Raw genomic sequence first — 15,113 nt, 5'->3', positions numbered from 1 at the left:
TGATTGAGTAAAGCTGTGAAAGACACGGAATAAAAACAAAAGTAGGCACCTAAAGAGGACAGCTTGACCCTTATCCCAAGACTGGGAATGGAAAAAAAGTATGAGCTCGGGGCTAGAGCTACTGCAGTTTTGGTTTGCTGCTGCTTCTCTCTTCACCGAGGGACACAAGGGAGAGAATCTGGCCAAGTGAGGGGAAACGGGTTTGGGAGTCGGGGTTGTTTTTCAGCAAAAGCCTTATGGAGGATAGAGTAAGCCGTCACCTGTCTTCCACTCCACTGAAGCACCCCACCTCCCAGCTTTTCTGTCCTTGGAGTGGAAGCTTCTGCTTTATAAACAGAGGAACTCTCCCTCGGAGGTGTCCAAATAGACTGTCTCCATGCAGCCTGCTCCACAGAGCTTGTTTCTCCCACGATTCTACTCCTTCCAAAGTGCAAAGATCGCTCTCTTACCCACAAACGCACACGCAGAGATTGCCTCAAGCAACTCTTTGAAATACAGACTGACTTAAAGCCAAGCTCCACATGCAGCAAAATGCAAATGAGCGGAAATGAATGGGCATCAGAATAATTTGACTGGGGCAGCTCCCAATCCAGGAGCTACGTAGCAGGGGGACAAACGGACCGGCGCTTCCCCCGGGAGTTCAGATGGAGGAGGTTTAGTTAGCCTGGAAAGGTTTAAAATAAAATAGGGTTCATTTCAATCCCATCTTTGAACTGGAGACTTTCCTTTCAGAGGAGAAAGAGATCCAAGTTGGGAGACAGGCTATCTGTTGACGCGAATGCACGCACACACACACACCCACACACACACAGCCCCACAACTTTGTTTCCATCTTACACTGTCCATAGCACTTCCCACCCTGGGCACTGTTCCCTGGGTCCCAGGGCCTCTCAGGCCCCCTAAGTGGGCCGATCTCACCCTCAGTTGCTCTTCGCAATCCCCTTCCTGCCCCTCGGCTGGATGCTCTCAAGCTAGAGGAGTGACATTTGACTAATTCTTCCTCACGCCGGACTAGCCCTTGAAAGAATGGACAGGTATAGCCCTGGGATTTCTGGCTGCTAAGGGGCACCCCCACAGCCTGGTCACAGTCACTCAGAGCAGCAGAGTTTCCCAACAGCCCCAGCAGGGAGAAAAAAACATACCAAAAAAAGTTTCAGATTCTTTACAGTTTCTTTTGTAAAAAAAACCAACCAACCAAAAAAAAAAAAAAAAAAAAAAACCCACCCAGACTTCCCACTTCTGACTCAGACTCCTCCTTCATGTTGGGTGAAACTTCAGGAACCCTGCCGAAGACACTTCCATCCCCAGGCAGGGAGGACCAGGTGTGTCTTGTCTGACCAGCAGGCTCGGACCGTGCTGGCCTGCTTGCTCCACAGTTCCTCTTCCCAAGGCCAAGGAAGGCTCTTCTCATCCGTGCTCTGGGAGCTGGGCATTCCCAGAGCAGGGCAGGACACTGGAACCCTCAGCTCATCCCAGCTTTCTAGTGCACGACCCTAGAGGGGGCAGGGAGGAGTCAAATATTTGGACCCACGAGGTGTGACTCCTTTCCTCCTCTCCAGGCCTTCTTTCTGGCCTCCCCGCCTGTCCGGTTGGTCCCGAAAGGATTGAGATTGAACAGTCCGCTCCGACGCCTCCGACCCAGGCACGCTACTTCCTGCCCCTCTCCGCCACCCTCGAATCGGTCGGGAGGAAATCCAGGTCTCATCACCACCAGGAAGATGCGGCAGAAACTTTCAGGAGACGTCTTCGGCCTCCAGAGCGGAAGCGCCCTCCGGGCAGATGCCCAGCAGCCCCGGGGGGAGGAGCCCCGTGCTCGAGGTCGCTCCAAGGTCCACCAGGTCCCCGTCCCCGCCGGACTCGAGGACGTGCCCGTTGGTCTCCAGGTCCAGGCCGTTTCCATTGGAGCGCCACGCCGTGCCCACCTCCCTCAGGGGCCCCAGCTCCTCGGTGCCCCTACGGACGGCTCCCGGGCCCCCGTTGGCACAGACGCTCAGGGTGTAGCCATTGATCCTGATGCTGGGGTGTTCGCCGTCCCCACCGTAGGTGGTGGAAGTCCTCGTGCTGGAGGCGCCCGCCTTGAACTGCTCCTTCTTGCCTAGAAGGTGCTGCCTGAGGATGCGGCGGAAGGTCTGGCGGAATTCCCGGATCCGGTAGGCGTAGATGAACGGGTTGACCACCGAGTTGGTGTGGGACAGGATGATGGCCAGGTACATGAGCCACAGCGGGGCGTGGCGGCAGCCGGGGCAGAACAGGGTGAAGCAGTTGATGATGTGCAGGGGCAGCCAGCAGAAGGCGAACAGGCCCACGATGATGGCCAGGGACTTGGCCGCGTGGACCTCCTTCTGCAGGATGGAGCGAGACCGTTCCCCGGGCACCATCTTGTTCTCCATCTGCTTGAGCTGCCGGCGGGCCGCCATGAAAATTTTCAAGTAGATGCCGAACATGAGCAGGAGGGGCAACAGCACGCAGGCGAAGAAGTTGTAATAGACCATATAGTCCATGGTCACGACGGCCTCGAAGAGGCACTCCATCTTCCTGTCCCCACACACCCGAGAGCTGTTCCCCGCCCCCTGGGAACACTTGTTCCAGCCCAGCATGGGCGTCAGGCCGATGACGAAGGACAGGACCCAGCAGATAGCGATGATCCCCTTGGCCCGTGGGCTAGTCACCAAGCCATTGTACCTGGAACATAAACAGAAGAGACGGAGCGTTATCAGACGCCCCCAACAACCAGCCGTTCCCTGCAGCCCCAGATCCTGTGGCGGGATTCCCCAGGATTAAAAAAAAGTATGGCATTTGTTAAACCCCTGCTGTGTGCTGGGCACTGTACTAAGCACTGTGATAGATACAAGCTAATCAGGTTGTGGGCAGGGAATGCGTCTGTTATATCGTTTTATTGTATTCTCCCAAGGGGACTGACTGACTGACTGACACAGTCCCTGCCCCATATGGGGTTCAGTCTTAATCCCCACTTTACAGAGGTACAGAGAAGTGAAGTGATTTGCCCACTTCTCACACAGTAGATAAGTGGCAAAGGCGGGATTAGAACACAGGTCCTTCTGAGTCCCAAGCCTGGGCTGTATACACTAGGCCACACTGCTTCCTTCTCTCTTCAAGCCCCTTTGAGGGTGCGGCTTCCATCCCTCCTCATCTCGGGCTGCTCACATTGATCCCGCCTTGGAATGATTACCACCTCTGGGGGTAGGATTTGGGCCCAGGCCTAAATTTACGCTTTGGGTAGATCCCACTTTCCCACCTCCTCTTCCTGATTTTAGTGCCGCTTCCCAGCTGAGCTACAGCACACTGAGCGCCAAAGGAGAAGGAGACGCTACATGGAAATGATCCCATCCTCTCTTTCCACTGCTCATTCCCCTTCCCGTCCTCCCAGTCTGTCTCCCCCACCTAGACTGTAAGCTAGCTGTGGGCAGGAAACATATCAGCGGAAAGAGCACGGACTTTGGAGTCAGAGGTCATGGGTTCAAATCCCGGCTCCGCCAATTGTCAGCTGTGTGACTTTGGGCAAGTCACTCAACTTCTCTGTGCCTCAGTTACCTCATCTGTAAAATGGGGATTAAAATTGTGAGCCCCATGTGGGACAACCTGATCACCTTGTATCCCCCCAGTGCTTAGAACAGTGCTTTGCGCATAGTAAGTGCTTAACAAATACCATCATTATAATTATTCAATCATATTTATTGAGCACTTACTTTGTGCAGGGTACTGTACTAAATGCTTGGGAAAGTAGAACCCAACAAAAAACAGTGACATTCCCTGCCCACAATGAGCTTACAATTTAGAGGGTGGGGAGACAGACATCAGTACAAATAAATAAAATTACAGATATGTACGTGAGTGCTGTGGGGCTGGGAGGGGGAGAGGGAAAAAGGAGCAAGTCAGGGTGACACAGAAGGGAGTGGGAGATGAGGAAAAGTGGGGCTTAGTCTGGGAAGGCCTCTTGGAGGAGGAGAAAACATATTTACCAACTCCATAATAATAATAATAATAATAATGGCATTTATTAATCGCTTACTATGTGTACAGCACTGTTGTAGGCGCTGGGGAGTTTACAAGGTGATCAGGTTGTCCCACGTGGGGCTCACAGTCTTAATCCCCATTTTACAGATGAGGTAACTGAGGAACAGAGAAGTTAAGTGACATGCCCAAAGTCACACAGCTGACAATTGGCGGAGTCGGGATCTGAACCCGTGACTTCTGACTCCAGAGCCCGTGCTCTTTCCACTGAGCCACATTGTAGTATTGTACTCTCCCAGGCCCTTAGTGGCTTACCCCCAAACTGCTCGTAGACACGCACCCCTCCTGAGGTGGGGGTGCCTTGCATGTCTCCCCTAAGGAATAACACTAGCAGTTGCTCAATGTGGGCAGGGAACATGTCTGCCAACTGTTATACTGTACTCTCAATCAATCAATCATATTTATTGAGCGCTTACTGTGTGCAGAGCACTGTACTAAGCGCTTGGGAAGTCCAAGTTGGCAACATATAGAGACAGTCCCTACCCAACAGTGGGCTCACAGTCTAGAAGGGGGAGACAGAGAACAAAACAAAACATACTAGCAAAATAAAATAAATAGAATAGATATCATCATCATCATCATCAATCGTACTTATTGAGCGCTTACTATGTGCAGAGCACTGTACTAAGCGCTTGGGAAGTACAAATTGGCAACACACAGAGACAGTCCCTACCCAACAGTGGGCTCACAGTCTAAAAGGGGGAGACAGACCACAAAACCAAACATACCAACAAAATAAAATAAATAGAATAGATATGTACAAGTAAAATAAATAAAGGAATAAATAAATAGAGTAATAAATATGTACAAACATATATACTCTCCCGAGAGCTTAGGAATAAGAATAAAAATAATGGTATCTGTTAACTGATTCACCATGTGCCAGCACTGTTCTAAGTACTGGGGTTGATACAAGGTAATCATGTTGGACACAGTCCCTGTCCATCATGGAGCTCACAGTCTTAACCCCCATTTTATAGATGAGGTAACTGAGGCACAGAGAAGTTAAGTGAGTTGCCCAAGGTCACACAGCAGACAAATGGCAGAGACCGGATTAGAACCCAGGTTCTTCTGACACCCAAGCCTGTGCTGTATTCACCGTACGATGCTGCTCTGCTTACAGTTTCTGCTCAATAAATACAGTTGATCGAAATGCAATTAATCAATGCCATCTTTAGTAAGACCACACTCACTACAGTGAGCTGACTTTCTTTTCGGCAGGTCTCTTACCACCCAATCCTCATCAGGAGGAGGACGGTCACTGGTGGGACAGAGAGCTACCAGCTTTCTCCCCATCTGGCCTCAGCGACCTCAACCTGGGTTTTTCAGGGAAGACTCTTGTTCCAGAGACTAGAATTTACCCCAGTGAAAAGTATAATGTTTTGGCACAAAGGCCGTGCTGACTAACTATCCCAATTTTGATTATGATTCTTACCGGCGGAAAGCCAGTCAGGGACCCAGTAATACAGTATCACTGGTTTGAAACTCCTTACCATTGAATTTAAGGACTCAATCACCTTGGCCCCTTTTATCTTATCTCACTGATTTCCTTCTACAGCCCAGCACGCTCACTTTGCTCCTCTAACCGAGACCTACTCACTGTGCCTTGATCATCATCATCATCAATCGTATTTATTGAGCGTTTACTGTGTGCAGAGCACTGTACTAAGCGCTTGGGAAGTACAAGTTGGCAACACATAGAGACAGTCCCTACCCAACAGTGGGCTCACAGTCTAAAAGGGGGAGACAGGGAACAAAACCAAACATACTAACAAAATAAAATCTACCTCATCACCAACCCCTTGTCCACCTCTGTCTCTGTCCTGGAACCCCCTCCCCGTCCATACCTGACAGACCGCCACTCTCCCCACCCTCAAAACCTTATTAAAATCACATCTCCTCCAAGAGGCCTTCCCCAGCCGAGCTCTCATTTCCCCTACTCTCCCTTCTGTGTCATCTTGAACGTGGATTTGCGCCCTATATTTATTCCACCCTCAGCCCCACAGCATTAATGTACATATCTCTAATTAATTAATTTATTTTAACCTCTGTCTCACCCTCTAGACTGTAAACCTAGCTTTGAGCAGGAAACGTATCTACCAGCTCGGTTATAATGTATTCTCCCAAGGACTTAGTACAGCACTCTGCACGCAGTAAGCAATTTATTTTTAAATGGTGCTTATTAAGTGCTTACAATGTGCCAAGCCCTGTTCTGAGCACTGAGGTAGATACTCTCTAATCAGGTTGGACACAGTCCCTGTCAGTCAGTCAATCGTATTTATTGAGTGCTTACTGTGTGCAGAGCACTGTATGAAGCGCTGGGTAGAGTACAATACAACAATAAACAAACTCATTCCCTGCCCACAGTGAGGTTATAGTCTAGAGGGGGAGATAATATTAATATAAACAAATAAATGACAGATACGTTCGTAAGTGTTGTGGGGCTGGGAGGGGGGATGAGTAAAGGAGCAAGTCAGGGCAACACAGAAGGGAATGGGAGAAGAGGAAAGGAGGTACAGTGAAAAAGTTAATGAAGTGTGCAGACTGGGTTGTAGTAGTAGTTCCTCCCTTCAAGGCCCTACTGAGAGCTCACCTCCTCCAGGAGGCCTTCCCAGACTGAGCCCCTTCCTTCCTCTCCCCCTCGTCCCCCTCTCCATACCCACACATCTTACCTCCTTTCCTTCCCCACAGCACCTGCATATATGTATATATGTTTGTACATATTTATTACTCTATTTATTTATTTATTTATTTTACTCGTACATATCTATTCTATTTATTTTATTTTGTTAGTATGTTTGGTTTTGTTCTCTGTCTCCCCCTTGTAGACTGTGAGCCCACTGTTGGGTAGGGACTGTCTCTATATGTTGCCAACTTGTACTTCCCAAGCGCTTAGTACAGCGCTCTGCACACAGTAAGCGCTCAATAAATACGATTGATTGATTGATTGATTGATTGATAGTAGAGTAGCGAGGTAAGATAGGAGGGAGCAGAGTGATTGAGTCCCTGTCCCACATGAGCTCACAGTCTAAGTAGGAGGGAGTAGGATTTAATCCCCATTTTACAGATGGCGTAACTGAGGCACAGAGTAATAATAATAATGGCATTTGTTAAGTGCTTACTACGTGCAAAGCACTGTACTAAGCACTGGGAAGGATATATGGTGATCAGGTTGTCCCACAGGGGTCTCACAGTCTTAATCCCCATTTTACAGATGAGGGAACTGAGGCCCAGAGAAGTTAAGTGACTTGCCCAAAGTCACACAGCTGACATTTGGCAGAGCTGGGATTCGCACCCATGACCTCTGATTCCCTAGCCCATGCTCTTTCCGCTGAGCCACGCTGTGACTTGCCCAAGGTCACACAGCAGACAAATGTCAGAGCTGGAATTAGAGCCCAGGCCCTCTGGCTCCCAGACCCATCATCATCATCATCATCATCATCATCATCAATCGTATTTATTAAGCGCTTACTGTGTGCAGAGCACTGTACTAAGCACTTGGGAAGTACAAGTTGGCAACATATAGAACAGTCCCTACCCAACAGTGGGCTCACAGTCTAAAAGGGGGAGACAGAGAACAAAGCCAAACATACTAACAAAATAAAATAAATAGAATAGATATGTACAAGTAAAATAACTAAATAAATAAATAAATAGAGTAACACATATGTACAAATATATATACATATATACAGGTGCTGTGGGGAAGGGAAGGAGGTAAGATGGGGGGATGGAGAGGGGGACGAGGGGGAGAGGAAGGAAGGGGCTCAGTCTGGGAAGGCCTCCTGGAGGAGGTGAGCTCTCAGTAGGGCCTTGAAGGGAGGAAGAGAGCTAGCTTGGCGGATGGGCGGAGGGAGGGCATTCCAGACCCGGGGGTGACGTGGGCCGGGGGTCGATGGCGGGACAGGCGAGAACGAGGCACGGTGAGGAGATTAGCGGCAGAGGAGCGGAGGCTGCGGGCTGGGCTGGAGAAGGAGAGAAGGGAGGTGAGGTAAGAGGGGGCGCGGTGATGGACAGCCTTGAAGCCCAGGGTGAGGAGTTTCTTCCTGATGCGCAGATTGATTGGAAACCACTGGAGATTTTTGAGGAGGGGAGTAACATGCCCAGAGCGTTTCTGGACAAAGACAATCTGGGCAGCAGAATGAAGTATGGCTTGAAGTGGGGAGAGACCCATGCTCTTTCCACTAGGCCAAGCTGCTTCTCGAGCGTTCAATAAATACAATTGGTCGATTGATTGATTGACAGACTTGAGACAGAGCTCCCAGGTGTGGGACGGGGGAATTCTAAGCCACGGAGCTCCTGTGGAGACTTTGGGAAATGTGCTGCTGGGCAGAGGAACGCAGGGCTCCTGGTGGTTTTCCCTCTGGGGATGGTGACGGAGAGCAGGGAGAGCGCCGGTTCAATCAATCAATCAATCATATTTATTGAGCACTTACTGTGAGCAGAGCACTGTACTAAGCGCTTGGAAGTAGAAGTTGGCAACAGGCCTCCTCGCCTAAGAGGCGTCAGCGCCCCTGGAAAAACGAGGGCTGAGAGGAGGCATGCTGCCCGGAGTGAGCACGGGAACGGACAGACTTTTTTTTAGAAGCCAAAGGGGCCGTTCCAGCTGTGGGACACAGCTGTGCAGTCTCCAAATTCCTGCTGACCAGAATGTGGCCCATTCTGTGCCATTGTTTGTGTTTGTTTGCAAAGCTTTAAGGGCAGTTGGCTGTCCTCTTGAATTCTGTCCTGAAATACACAACCTGGAGTCCAAGGAGAGGCTCTGGATTCAATAAATAGAATGTCGGAAAGGAAGAGGCATTTCCTCCTGCCCCAGCCCTTCCCCGGGTCAGTTGAGATTCTTCCCCAGCTTCTGGGAGTCCCCAGCATCCCTGGATTCCAGAAAAGACCCCAGGGGATAATAATAATAATAATAATAATAATAATAGCATTTATTAATCGCTTACTCTGTGCAAAGCACTGTTCTAAGCGCTGGGGAGGTTACAAGGTGATCAGGTTGTCCCATGGGGGGCTCACAGTCTTCATCCCCATTTTACAGATGAGGGAACTGAGGCCCAGGGGATTTGGGATTGGGTGAGGGAAAGGAGAGGGGAGCCTCCTCAGACTGGCGTCAGGCAGGGGAGGGGAGAAGGGGAGGCTGGTGTGGAAAAAAGCACACTTGCATGTTACAATTTCAATCAATCAATCAATCATATTTACTGAGTGCTTACTGTGTGCAGAGCACTGTACTAAGCCCTTGGGAAGTACAAGTTGGCAACATATAGAGACAGTCCCTACCCAACAGTGGGCTCACAGTCTAGAAGGGAGAGACAGAGAACAAAACCAAACATATTAACAAAATAAAATACATAGAATAGATATGTGCAAGTAAAATAAACAAATAAATAAATAGATTAATAAATATGTACAAACATATATACATATATACAGGTGCTGTGGGGAAGGGAAGGAGGTAAGATGGGGGGATGAAGAGGGGGACGAGGGGGAGAGGAAGGAGGGGGCTCAGGAGAAATTTCCTTTCTCTCCCTTTGGAACGTAGAGGACCGAGAGGTTAATTTGCAAAAAAAAGAAAAAAGTCAAGAAATGGTGATGCTCAAGTCTGAGCAACTGTAAAAATTTTCCATCTTAAATTTGCAATGACTCTGTGCTGTGTAAAAGATAATATGACAGCCACACATTCAGTAGAACATTCATTCATTAATTCATTCAATCATATTTATTGAGCGCTTACTGTGTGCAGAGCACTGTACTAAGCGCTTTGGAAGTACAAGTCGGCAACTACCCAACAACGGGTTCACAGTCTAGAAGGGGGAGACAGACAACAAAGCATGTAGACGGGTGTCAAAATCGTCAGAACCAATAGAATTATGGCTATATGCACATCATTAACAAAATAAATAGAATAGTAAATATGTACAAGTAAAATAAATAGAGTAATAAATCTGTACAAATATGTACAAGTGCTGTGGGGAGGGGAAAGAGGTAGGGCCGGGGGATGGGGAGGAGGAGAGGAAAAAGGGGGCTCAGTCTGGGAAGGCCTCCTGGAGGAGGTGAGCTCTCAGTAGGGCTTTGAAGGGAGGAAGAGAGCTAGGTTGGCGGATGTGCGGAGGGAGGGCATTCCGGGCCTGGGGGAGGACGTGGGCCGGGGGTCGATGGCGGGACAGGCGAGAACGAGGCACGGTGAGGAGGTTAGCGGCAGAGGAGCGGAGGGTGCGGGCTGGGCTGGAGAAGGAACGAAGGGAGGTGAGGTAGGAGGGGGCGAGGGGATGGACAGCCTTGAAGCCGAGAATGGGAATAGTGCCTGACAGTAAACGCTTGACAAATACCACAGTTATTGTTATTTTTATCATTATCATTATTATTATGGCCTGCTGTTGCTGCTCTTATAATCTCTTCCGTGGATTAAGAAACTTGCTGTGGGGAAAAAGCCACATTAAGAATTCATTATTTCTACTCTTCCTGATGAAAGGGCAAGTGCAGAGAGGAGGGGCCCTGACCTGCCGAACCCAGTTGAATAATCATATCTCCCTTTCTGAAAGGTTTCTTCCTCCAGTTCACCCTCCTACCTACCCTTGCTACTCTCCTACCACAATCCAGCCTGCACACTCCACTCTACTCTTCTAACACCAACGTACTAGATGTATCTTCATCTCATTTATCTTGCCGCCAACCCCTTGCCCATGACATGCCTCTGTCCAGCAACTTCCTCCTCCTTCATATATCTGACAGACCACTGTTCTCCATTTGTCTGTGTTTACCTCATCTGTAAAATGGGGATTAAAGCTGTGAGCCCCATGTGACACATGCATGTTCCCCAGCAGTTTGTACAGAGCCTAGCGCATAGTGAGTGCTTAACAAGTTCTGTTTAAATAAAAAATGATCAAGTCTCCCATTGAATGACAGATGAACCCGCTGTTGGGTAGGGACCGTTTCTATATGTTGCCAACTTGTGCTTCCCAAGCGCTTAGTACAGTGCTCCGCACACAGTAAGCGTTCAATAAATACAATTGAATGAATGAATGAATCTTCAAAGTCTCACTAAAATCAATCAAGCAATCAATCAATCATATTTATTGAGCGCTTACTGTGTGCAGAGCACTGTACTAAGCGCTTGGGAAGTACAAGTTGGCAACATATAGAGACGGTCCCTACCCAACAGTGGGCTCACAGTCTAGAAGAGTGGGCTCACCGTCTGGAAGATAATAATAATAATGGCATTTATTAAGTGCTTACTAAGTATTCTAAGTGCTGGGGAGGTTACAAGGTGATCAGGTTGTCCCACGGGGTGCTCACGGTCTTAATCCCCATTTTACAGATGAGGGAACTGAGGCCCAGAGAAGTTAAATGACTTGCCCAAAGTCACACAGCTGACAATTGGCAGAGTGGGATTTGAACCCGTGACCTCTGACTCCAAAGCCCGGGCTCTTTCCACTGAACCACGCTGCTTCTGCCACCTCCTCCTCCAATCACATCTCCTCCAAGAGGCCTTCCCTGACTAAGCCCTCATTTCCCCTATTCAAGCAGCGTGGCTCAGTAGAAAGAGCAAGGGCTCTGGAGTCAGAGGTCACGGGTTCAAATCCCGGCTCCGCCAACTGTCAGCTGTGTGACTTTGGGCAAGTCACTTCACTTCTCTGTGCCTCAGTTACCTCATCTGTAAAATGGGGATTAAGACTGTGAGCCCCCCGTGGGACGACCTGATCACCTTGTAACCTCCCCAGCGCTTAGAATAGTGCTTTGCACATAGTAAGTGCATAACAAATACCATTATTATTATATTATTACACTTTAGGCACTTGATATTCACCCCACTCCAAGCCCCACAGCACTTAAATACATAAACCTATACTCTGCCATTTCCCTATTGGTCATATATTTTAATGTCTGTTTCCCCACTTTGACTGTAAGCTTCTTGTGGGCAGCAAGTATGTACACCAACTCTACTGTATTATTCTCTCCTAAGGGCTTAGCATAGAGCCCTGCACCCAATTAATGTTCAATAAATACAATTGATTGATGTATTAACGGGGATTGGGGTGAGGTTTGGGCAGGCAATGAGGGGGTCGGTGTCTGTGGAAATGGGCAGCATGACTCAGTGGAAAGACCCGGGCTTTGGAGTCATGGGTTCAAATCCCGGCTCTGCCACTTGTCAGCTGTGTGACTTTGGGCAAGTCACTTAACTTCTCTGTGCCTCAGTTACCTCATCTGTAAAATGTGGTATTTGTTAAGCTCTTACTACGTGCCAGGCACTGTTCAAAGCGCTGGGGTTGATACAGGATAATCGGGTTGGTTACAGTCCCTGTCCCGCAGTAGGGCTCCCAGTCTTAATCCCCATTTTACAGATGAGGGACCTGAGACACAGAGAAATGCCCCAGGTCATAAGGCAGACAGTGACAAACCTGGGATTAAAACCCAGGCTCGTGCTCTATCATGTCCGCATGTTTTGTTTTGTTGCCTGTCTCCCCCTTCTTGACCGTGAGCCTGCTGTTGGGTAGGGACCATCTCTATATGTTGCCAACTTGTACTTCCCAAGCGTTTAGCAGTGCTCTGCACACAGTAAGCGCTCAATAAATACGATTGAATGAATGAATGAACTAGACCATGCTCTCCCGTGGCTGGCTGACAGATTTTGTGTATTGTACCCTCCCAAGGGCTTAGAACAGTGCTCTGCACACAATGAACACTCAATAAATACCATTTCTTCCCAAAGACCCCCAAGCCTCAGTCAACAATGACCCCACTGACCTCTTTTCTGAGTGGTGCCTCAGTCACCACTGATGGTGAGTCCCTCAACATCTACTCTCATTTTGGATTGCTTTTCCCTACATCCCCTTTCATTGGCTCACAATGGAGTTATGATTGACCGATCCAAAGGCTGAGTCCGGAGATGTACTCCCTGCAGTGAGCTCTCGGGCAGCAGGTAAAAAATGCCCCTTGATGGAGGTTGGGGCCACTCCTGACTTGGGACTATTTGGGATACCCGCAGCCCGGACCCAAAATGCTGGGACTTGGGTAGCTCCTTGGGGTAGGACTGAGACTTCTTCATGGTGGCTTGCCCGTTCCCATTGTGGCAGGCCTGAGGCTGGCTCACGGTAGCTCGTCTATTCTCCTAATGGCAGGGCCGAGGTTAGTTCATAGTGGCTCACTTTCTCTTCTTGTGCCAGGGCTGAGGCTGGTTCACCCCAAGATTCATTTTCAGTGTCCTTGCCCGCCTTGCTTCGACTGGGTATGGAAGCAGCTGCTGGTGGGTGGCTGAAACCTGCGACCCTCCTTCAAGGAGCATCTTTGAGGGAGGTTGCTTTGTTGACTGAAGGCTTGGGGCTCTTTGGGAAGAAATGGTATTTACTGAGTGTTTATTGTGTGCAGAACACTGTACTAAGCCCTTGGGAGGGTACAATACACAAAATCTGTCAGCCAGCCATGGGAGATCTCCATAGAAAAGCAGCATGGTCTAGTTCATTCATTCATTCAATCGTATTTATTGAGCGCTTAATGTGCTTTGATGCCCCCAGCAACAACCTCACACCTGAGTGACAAAATACTTAGCTCACACTGAGGGGACGTGAGCTTCTTGAAATTCCAGCTCAGTGCTGGCTGCTCTCCCTAGCCTCCCCAGTCAATCAATCAATCAATCAATCAATCGTATTTATTGAGCGCTTACTGTGTGCAGAGCACTGTACTAAGAGCTTGGGAAGTACAAGTTGGCAACATATAGAGACAGTCCCTACCCAACAGTGGGCTCACAGTCCTGTCCCCACCACTTCCCCCAGAGCTGGGGGGAGGAGGAGAGCAGCTTTGGGCTGGGCTGGGCCACAGCGAGATCAGGTCTCCTCTCATTGCAGACTGTGTCACTTGGCGGGAGGGGAGAAGTGAAAATAACCCCGAGATACCCCAGGGATAGGGAAGGTAGATAGATTTACTGCACATCTTCATAAATGATCTGGAAGAGGGTTCGGTCAAATCTCAAACTTAGAGTATGACATCATGCTTTTCGCAGGTGGTCAAGTGCTTGGGAATTAACTTCTGGGAACCCTATAAAGCTGAAGGAGACAGCTGAATGGAAAAGTGGCAGATAACTCCATTGTGAGCCAACGAAAGGGGACCGAGGGAAAAGCAATCCAAACTGAGACTAGATGTTGATGGACTCATCATCAGTGGTGACTGAGGCGCCACTAAGAAAAGAGGTCAGTGGGGTCATTGTTGACTGAAGACTTGGGGCTCTTTGGGAAGCAATAATAGAGCTGGAAAAGGTACAGAGATGGGCAACCAAGATAGCAGGGTAGTGGGGGAGGGAAGGGTTAGTCTGAAAAGATGAGGATTCTTCAGTCTGAAAAGATGCCAGCCCAGAGGCCTTGCAAAAATCACATGTGAGTTCTGCTGGACAGATATGGAATCGTTCACCCAACGGTTCACCAGCACCAGGTGAAGGAGGTCATGGAAAACTGAGGGGGCCACTCCAAATTAACACATTCATTCATTCAATCGTATGGAAATTCTTCTTATAATAATAATAATAATTGAGGCATCTGTTAAGTGCTTACTATGTGCCAGGCACTGTGCTAAGTGCTGGAGTAGATACAAGGTAATCAGGTTGGGTACAGTCCATGTCCCACACAGTGTTCACAGTCTTCACCCCCATTTACAGATGAGGTAATTAAGGCACAGAGAAGTCAAGTGACTTGCCAAAGGTCAGGCAGCAGACAAGTTGCAGAGCCAGGATTAGAAGCCAGGCCCATGTTCTATCCACAAGGCCATGCTGCTGCTTCTATCAATCAATAAATCGATCGCATTTATTGAGCACTTACTGTGTGCAGAGCACCGTACTAAGCACTTGGGAGAGGCAACATAATAATATAACAGATTTGGTGGACATTTTGCCTGCCCACAATAAGCTTACAGTCAGGCAGAGGGGGAGACAGGCATTAATATAAAGAAATAAATTACGGATATGGACATAAGTGCTGTGGGGCCTGGGGAACAAATCAGGGTGATGCAGAAAGGAGTGGGAGAAGAGGAAATCAGGGCTTAGACAGGGAAGGCCTCCCTCAGCCTTCCACCAGGCCCAGACCTGCCACAGGGCAGCC

General features: G+C 48.9%; 1 protein-coding gene across 2 annotated transcripts in view; it reads right to left on the bottom strand.

Moving 5' to 3' along the window:
* Nucleotides 1-1,222: 1,222 nt before the first annotated feature.
* The window catches only part of ADORA2A (adenosine A2a receptor), a 47,104-nt gene continuing 33,213 nt past the window's right edge, over nucleotides 1,223-15,113 (bottom strand). For both annotated transcript variants that reach the window (XM_038763005.1, XM_038763006.1), the window contains exon 3: nucleotides 1,223-2,682. In XM_038763005.1, the coding sequence (XP_038618933.1) occupies nucleotides 1,734-2,682 (949 nt within the window). In that variant the 3' untranslated portion in view covers nucleotides 1,223-1,733. The remainder of the gene's footprint in view (nucleotides 2,683-15,113) is intronic.

This window comes from Tachyglossus aculeatus, chromosome 21 (genome assembly GCF_015852505.1).
Source record: "Tachyglossus aculeatus isolate mTacAcu1 chromosome 21, mTacAcu1.pri, whole genome shotgun sequence".
NCBI classification, from domain to species: Eukaryota; Metazoa; Chordata; class Mammalia; order Monotremata; family Tachyglossidae; genus Tachyglossus; species Tachyglossus aculeatus.
The sequence above is the reverse complement of the archived record's forward strand: the minus strand, read 5'-3'. Positions and strand labels throughout refer to the sequence as shown.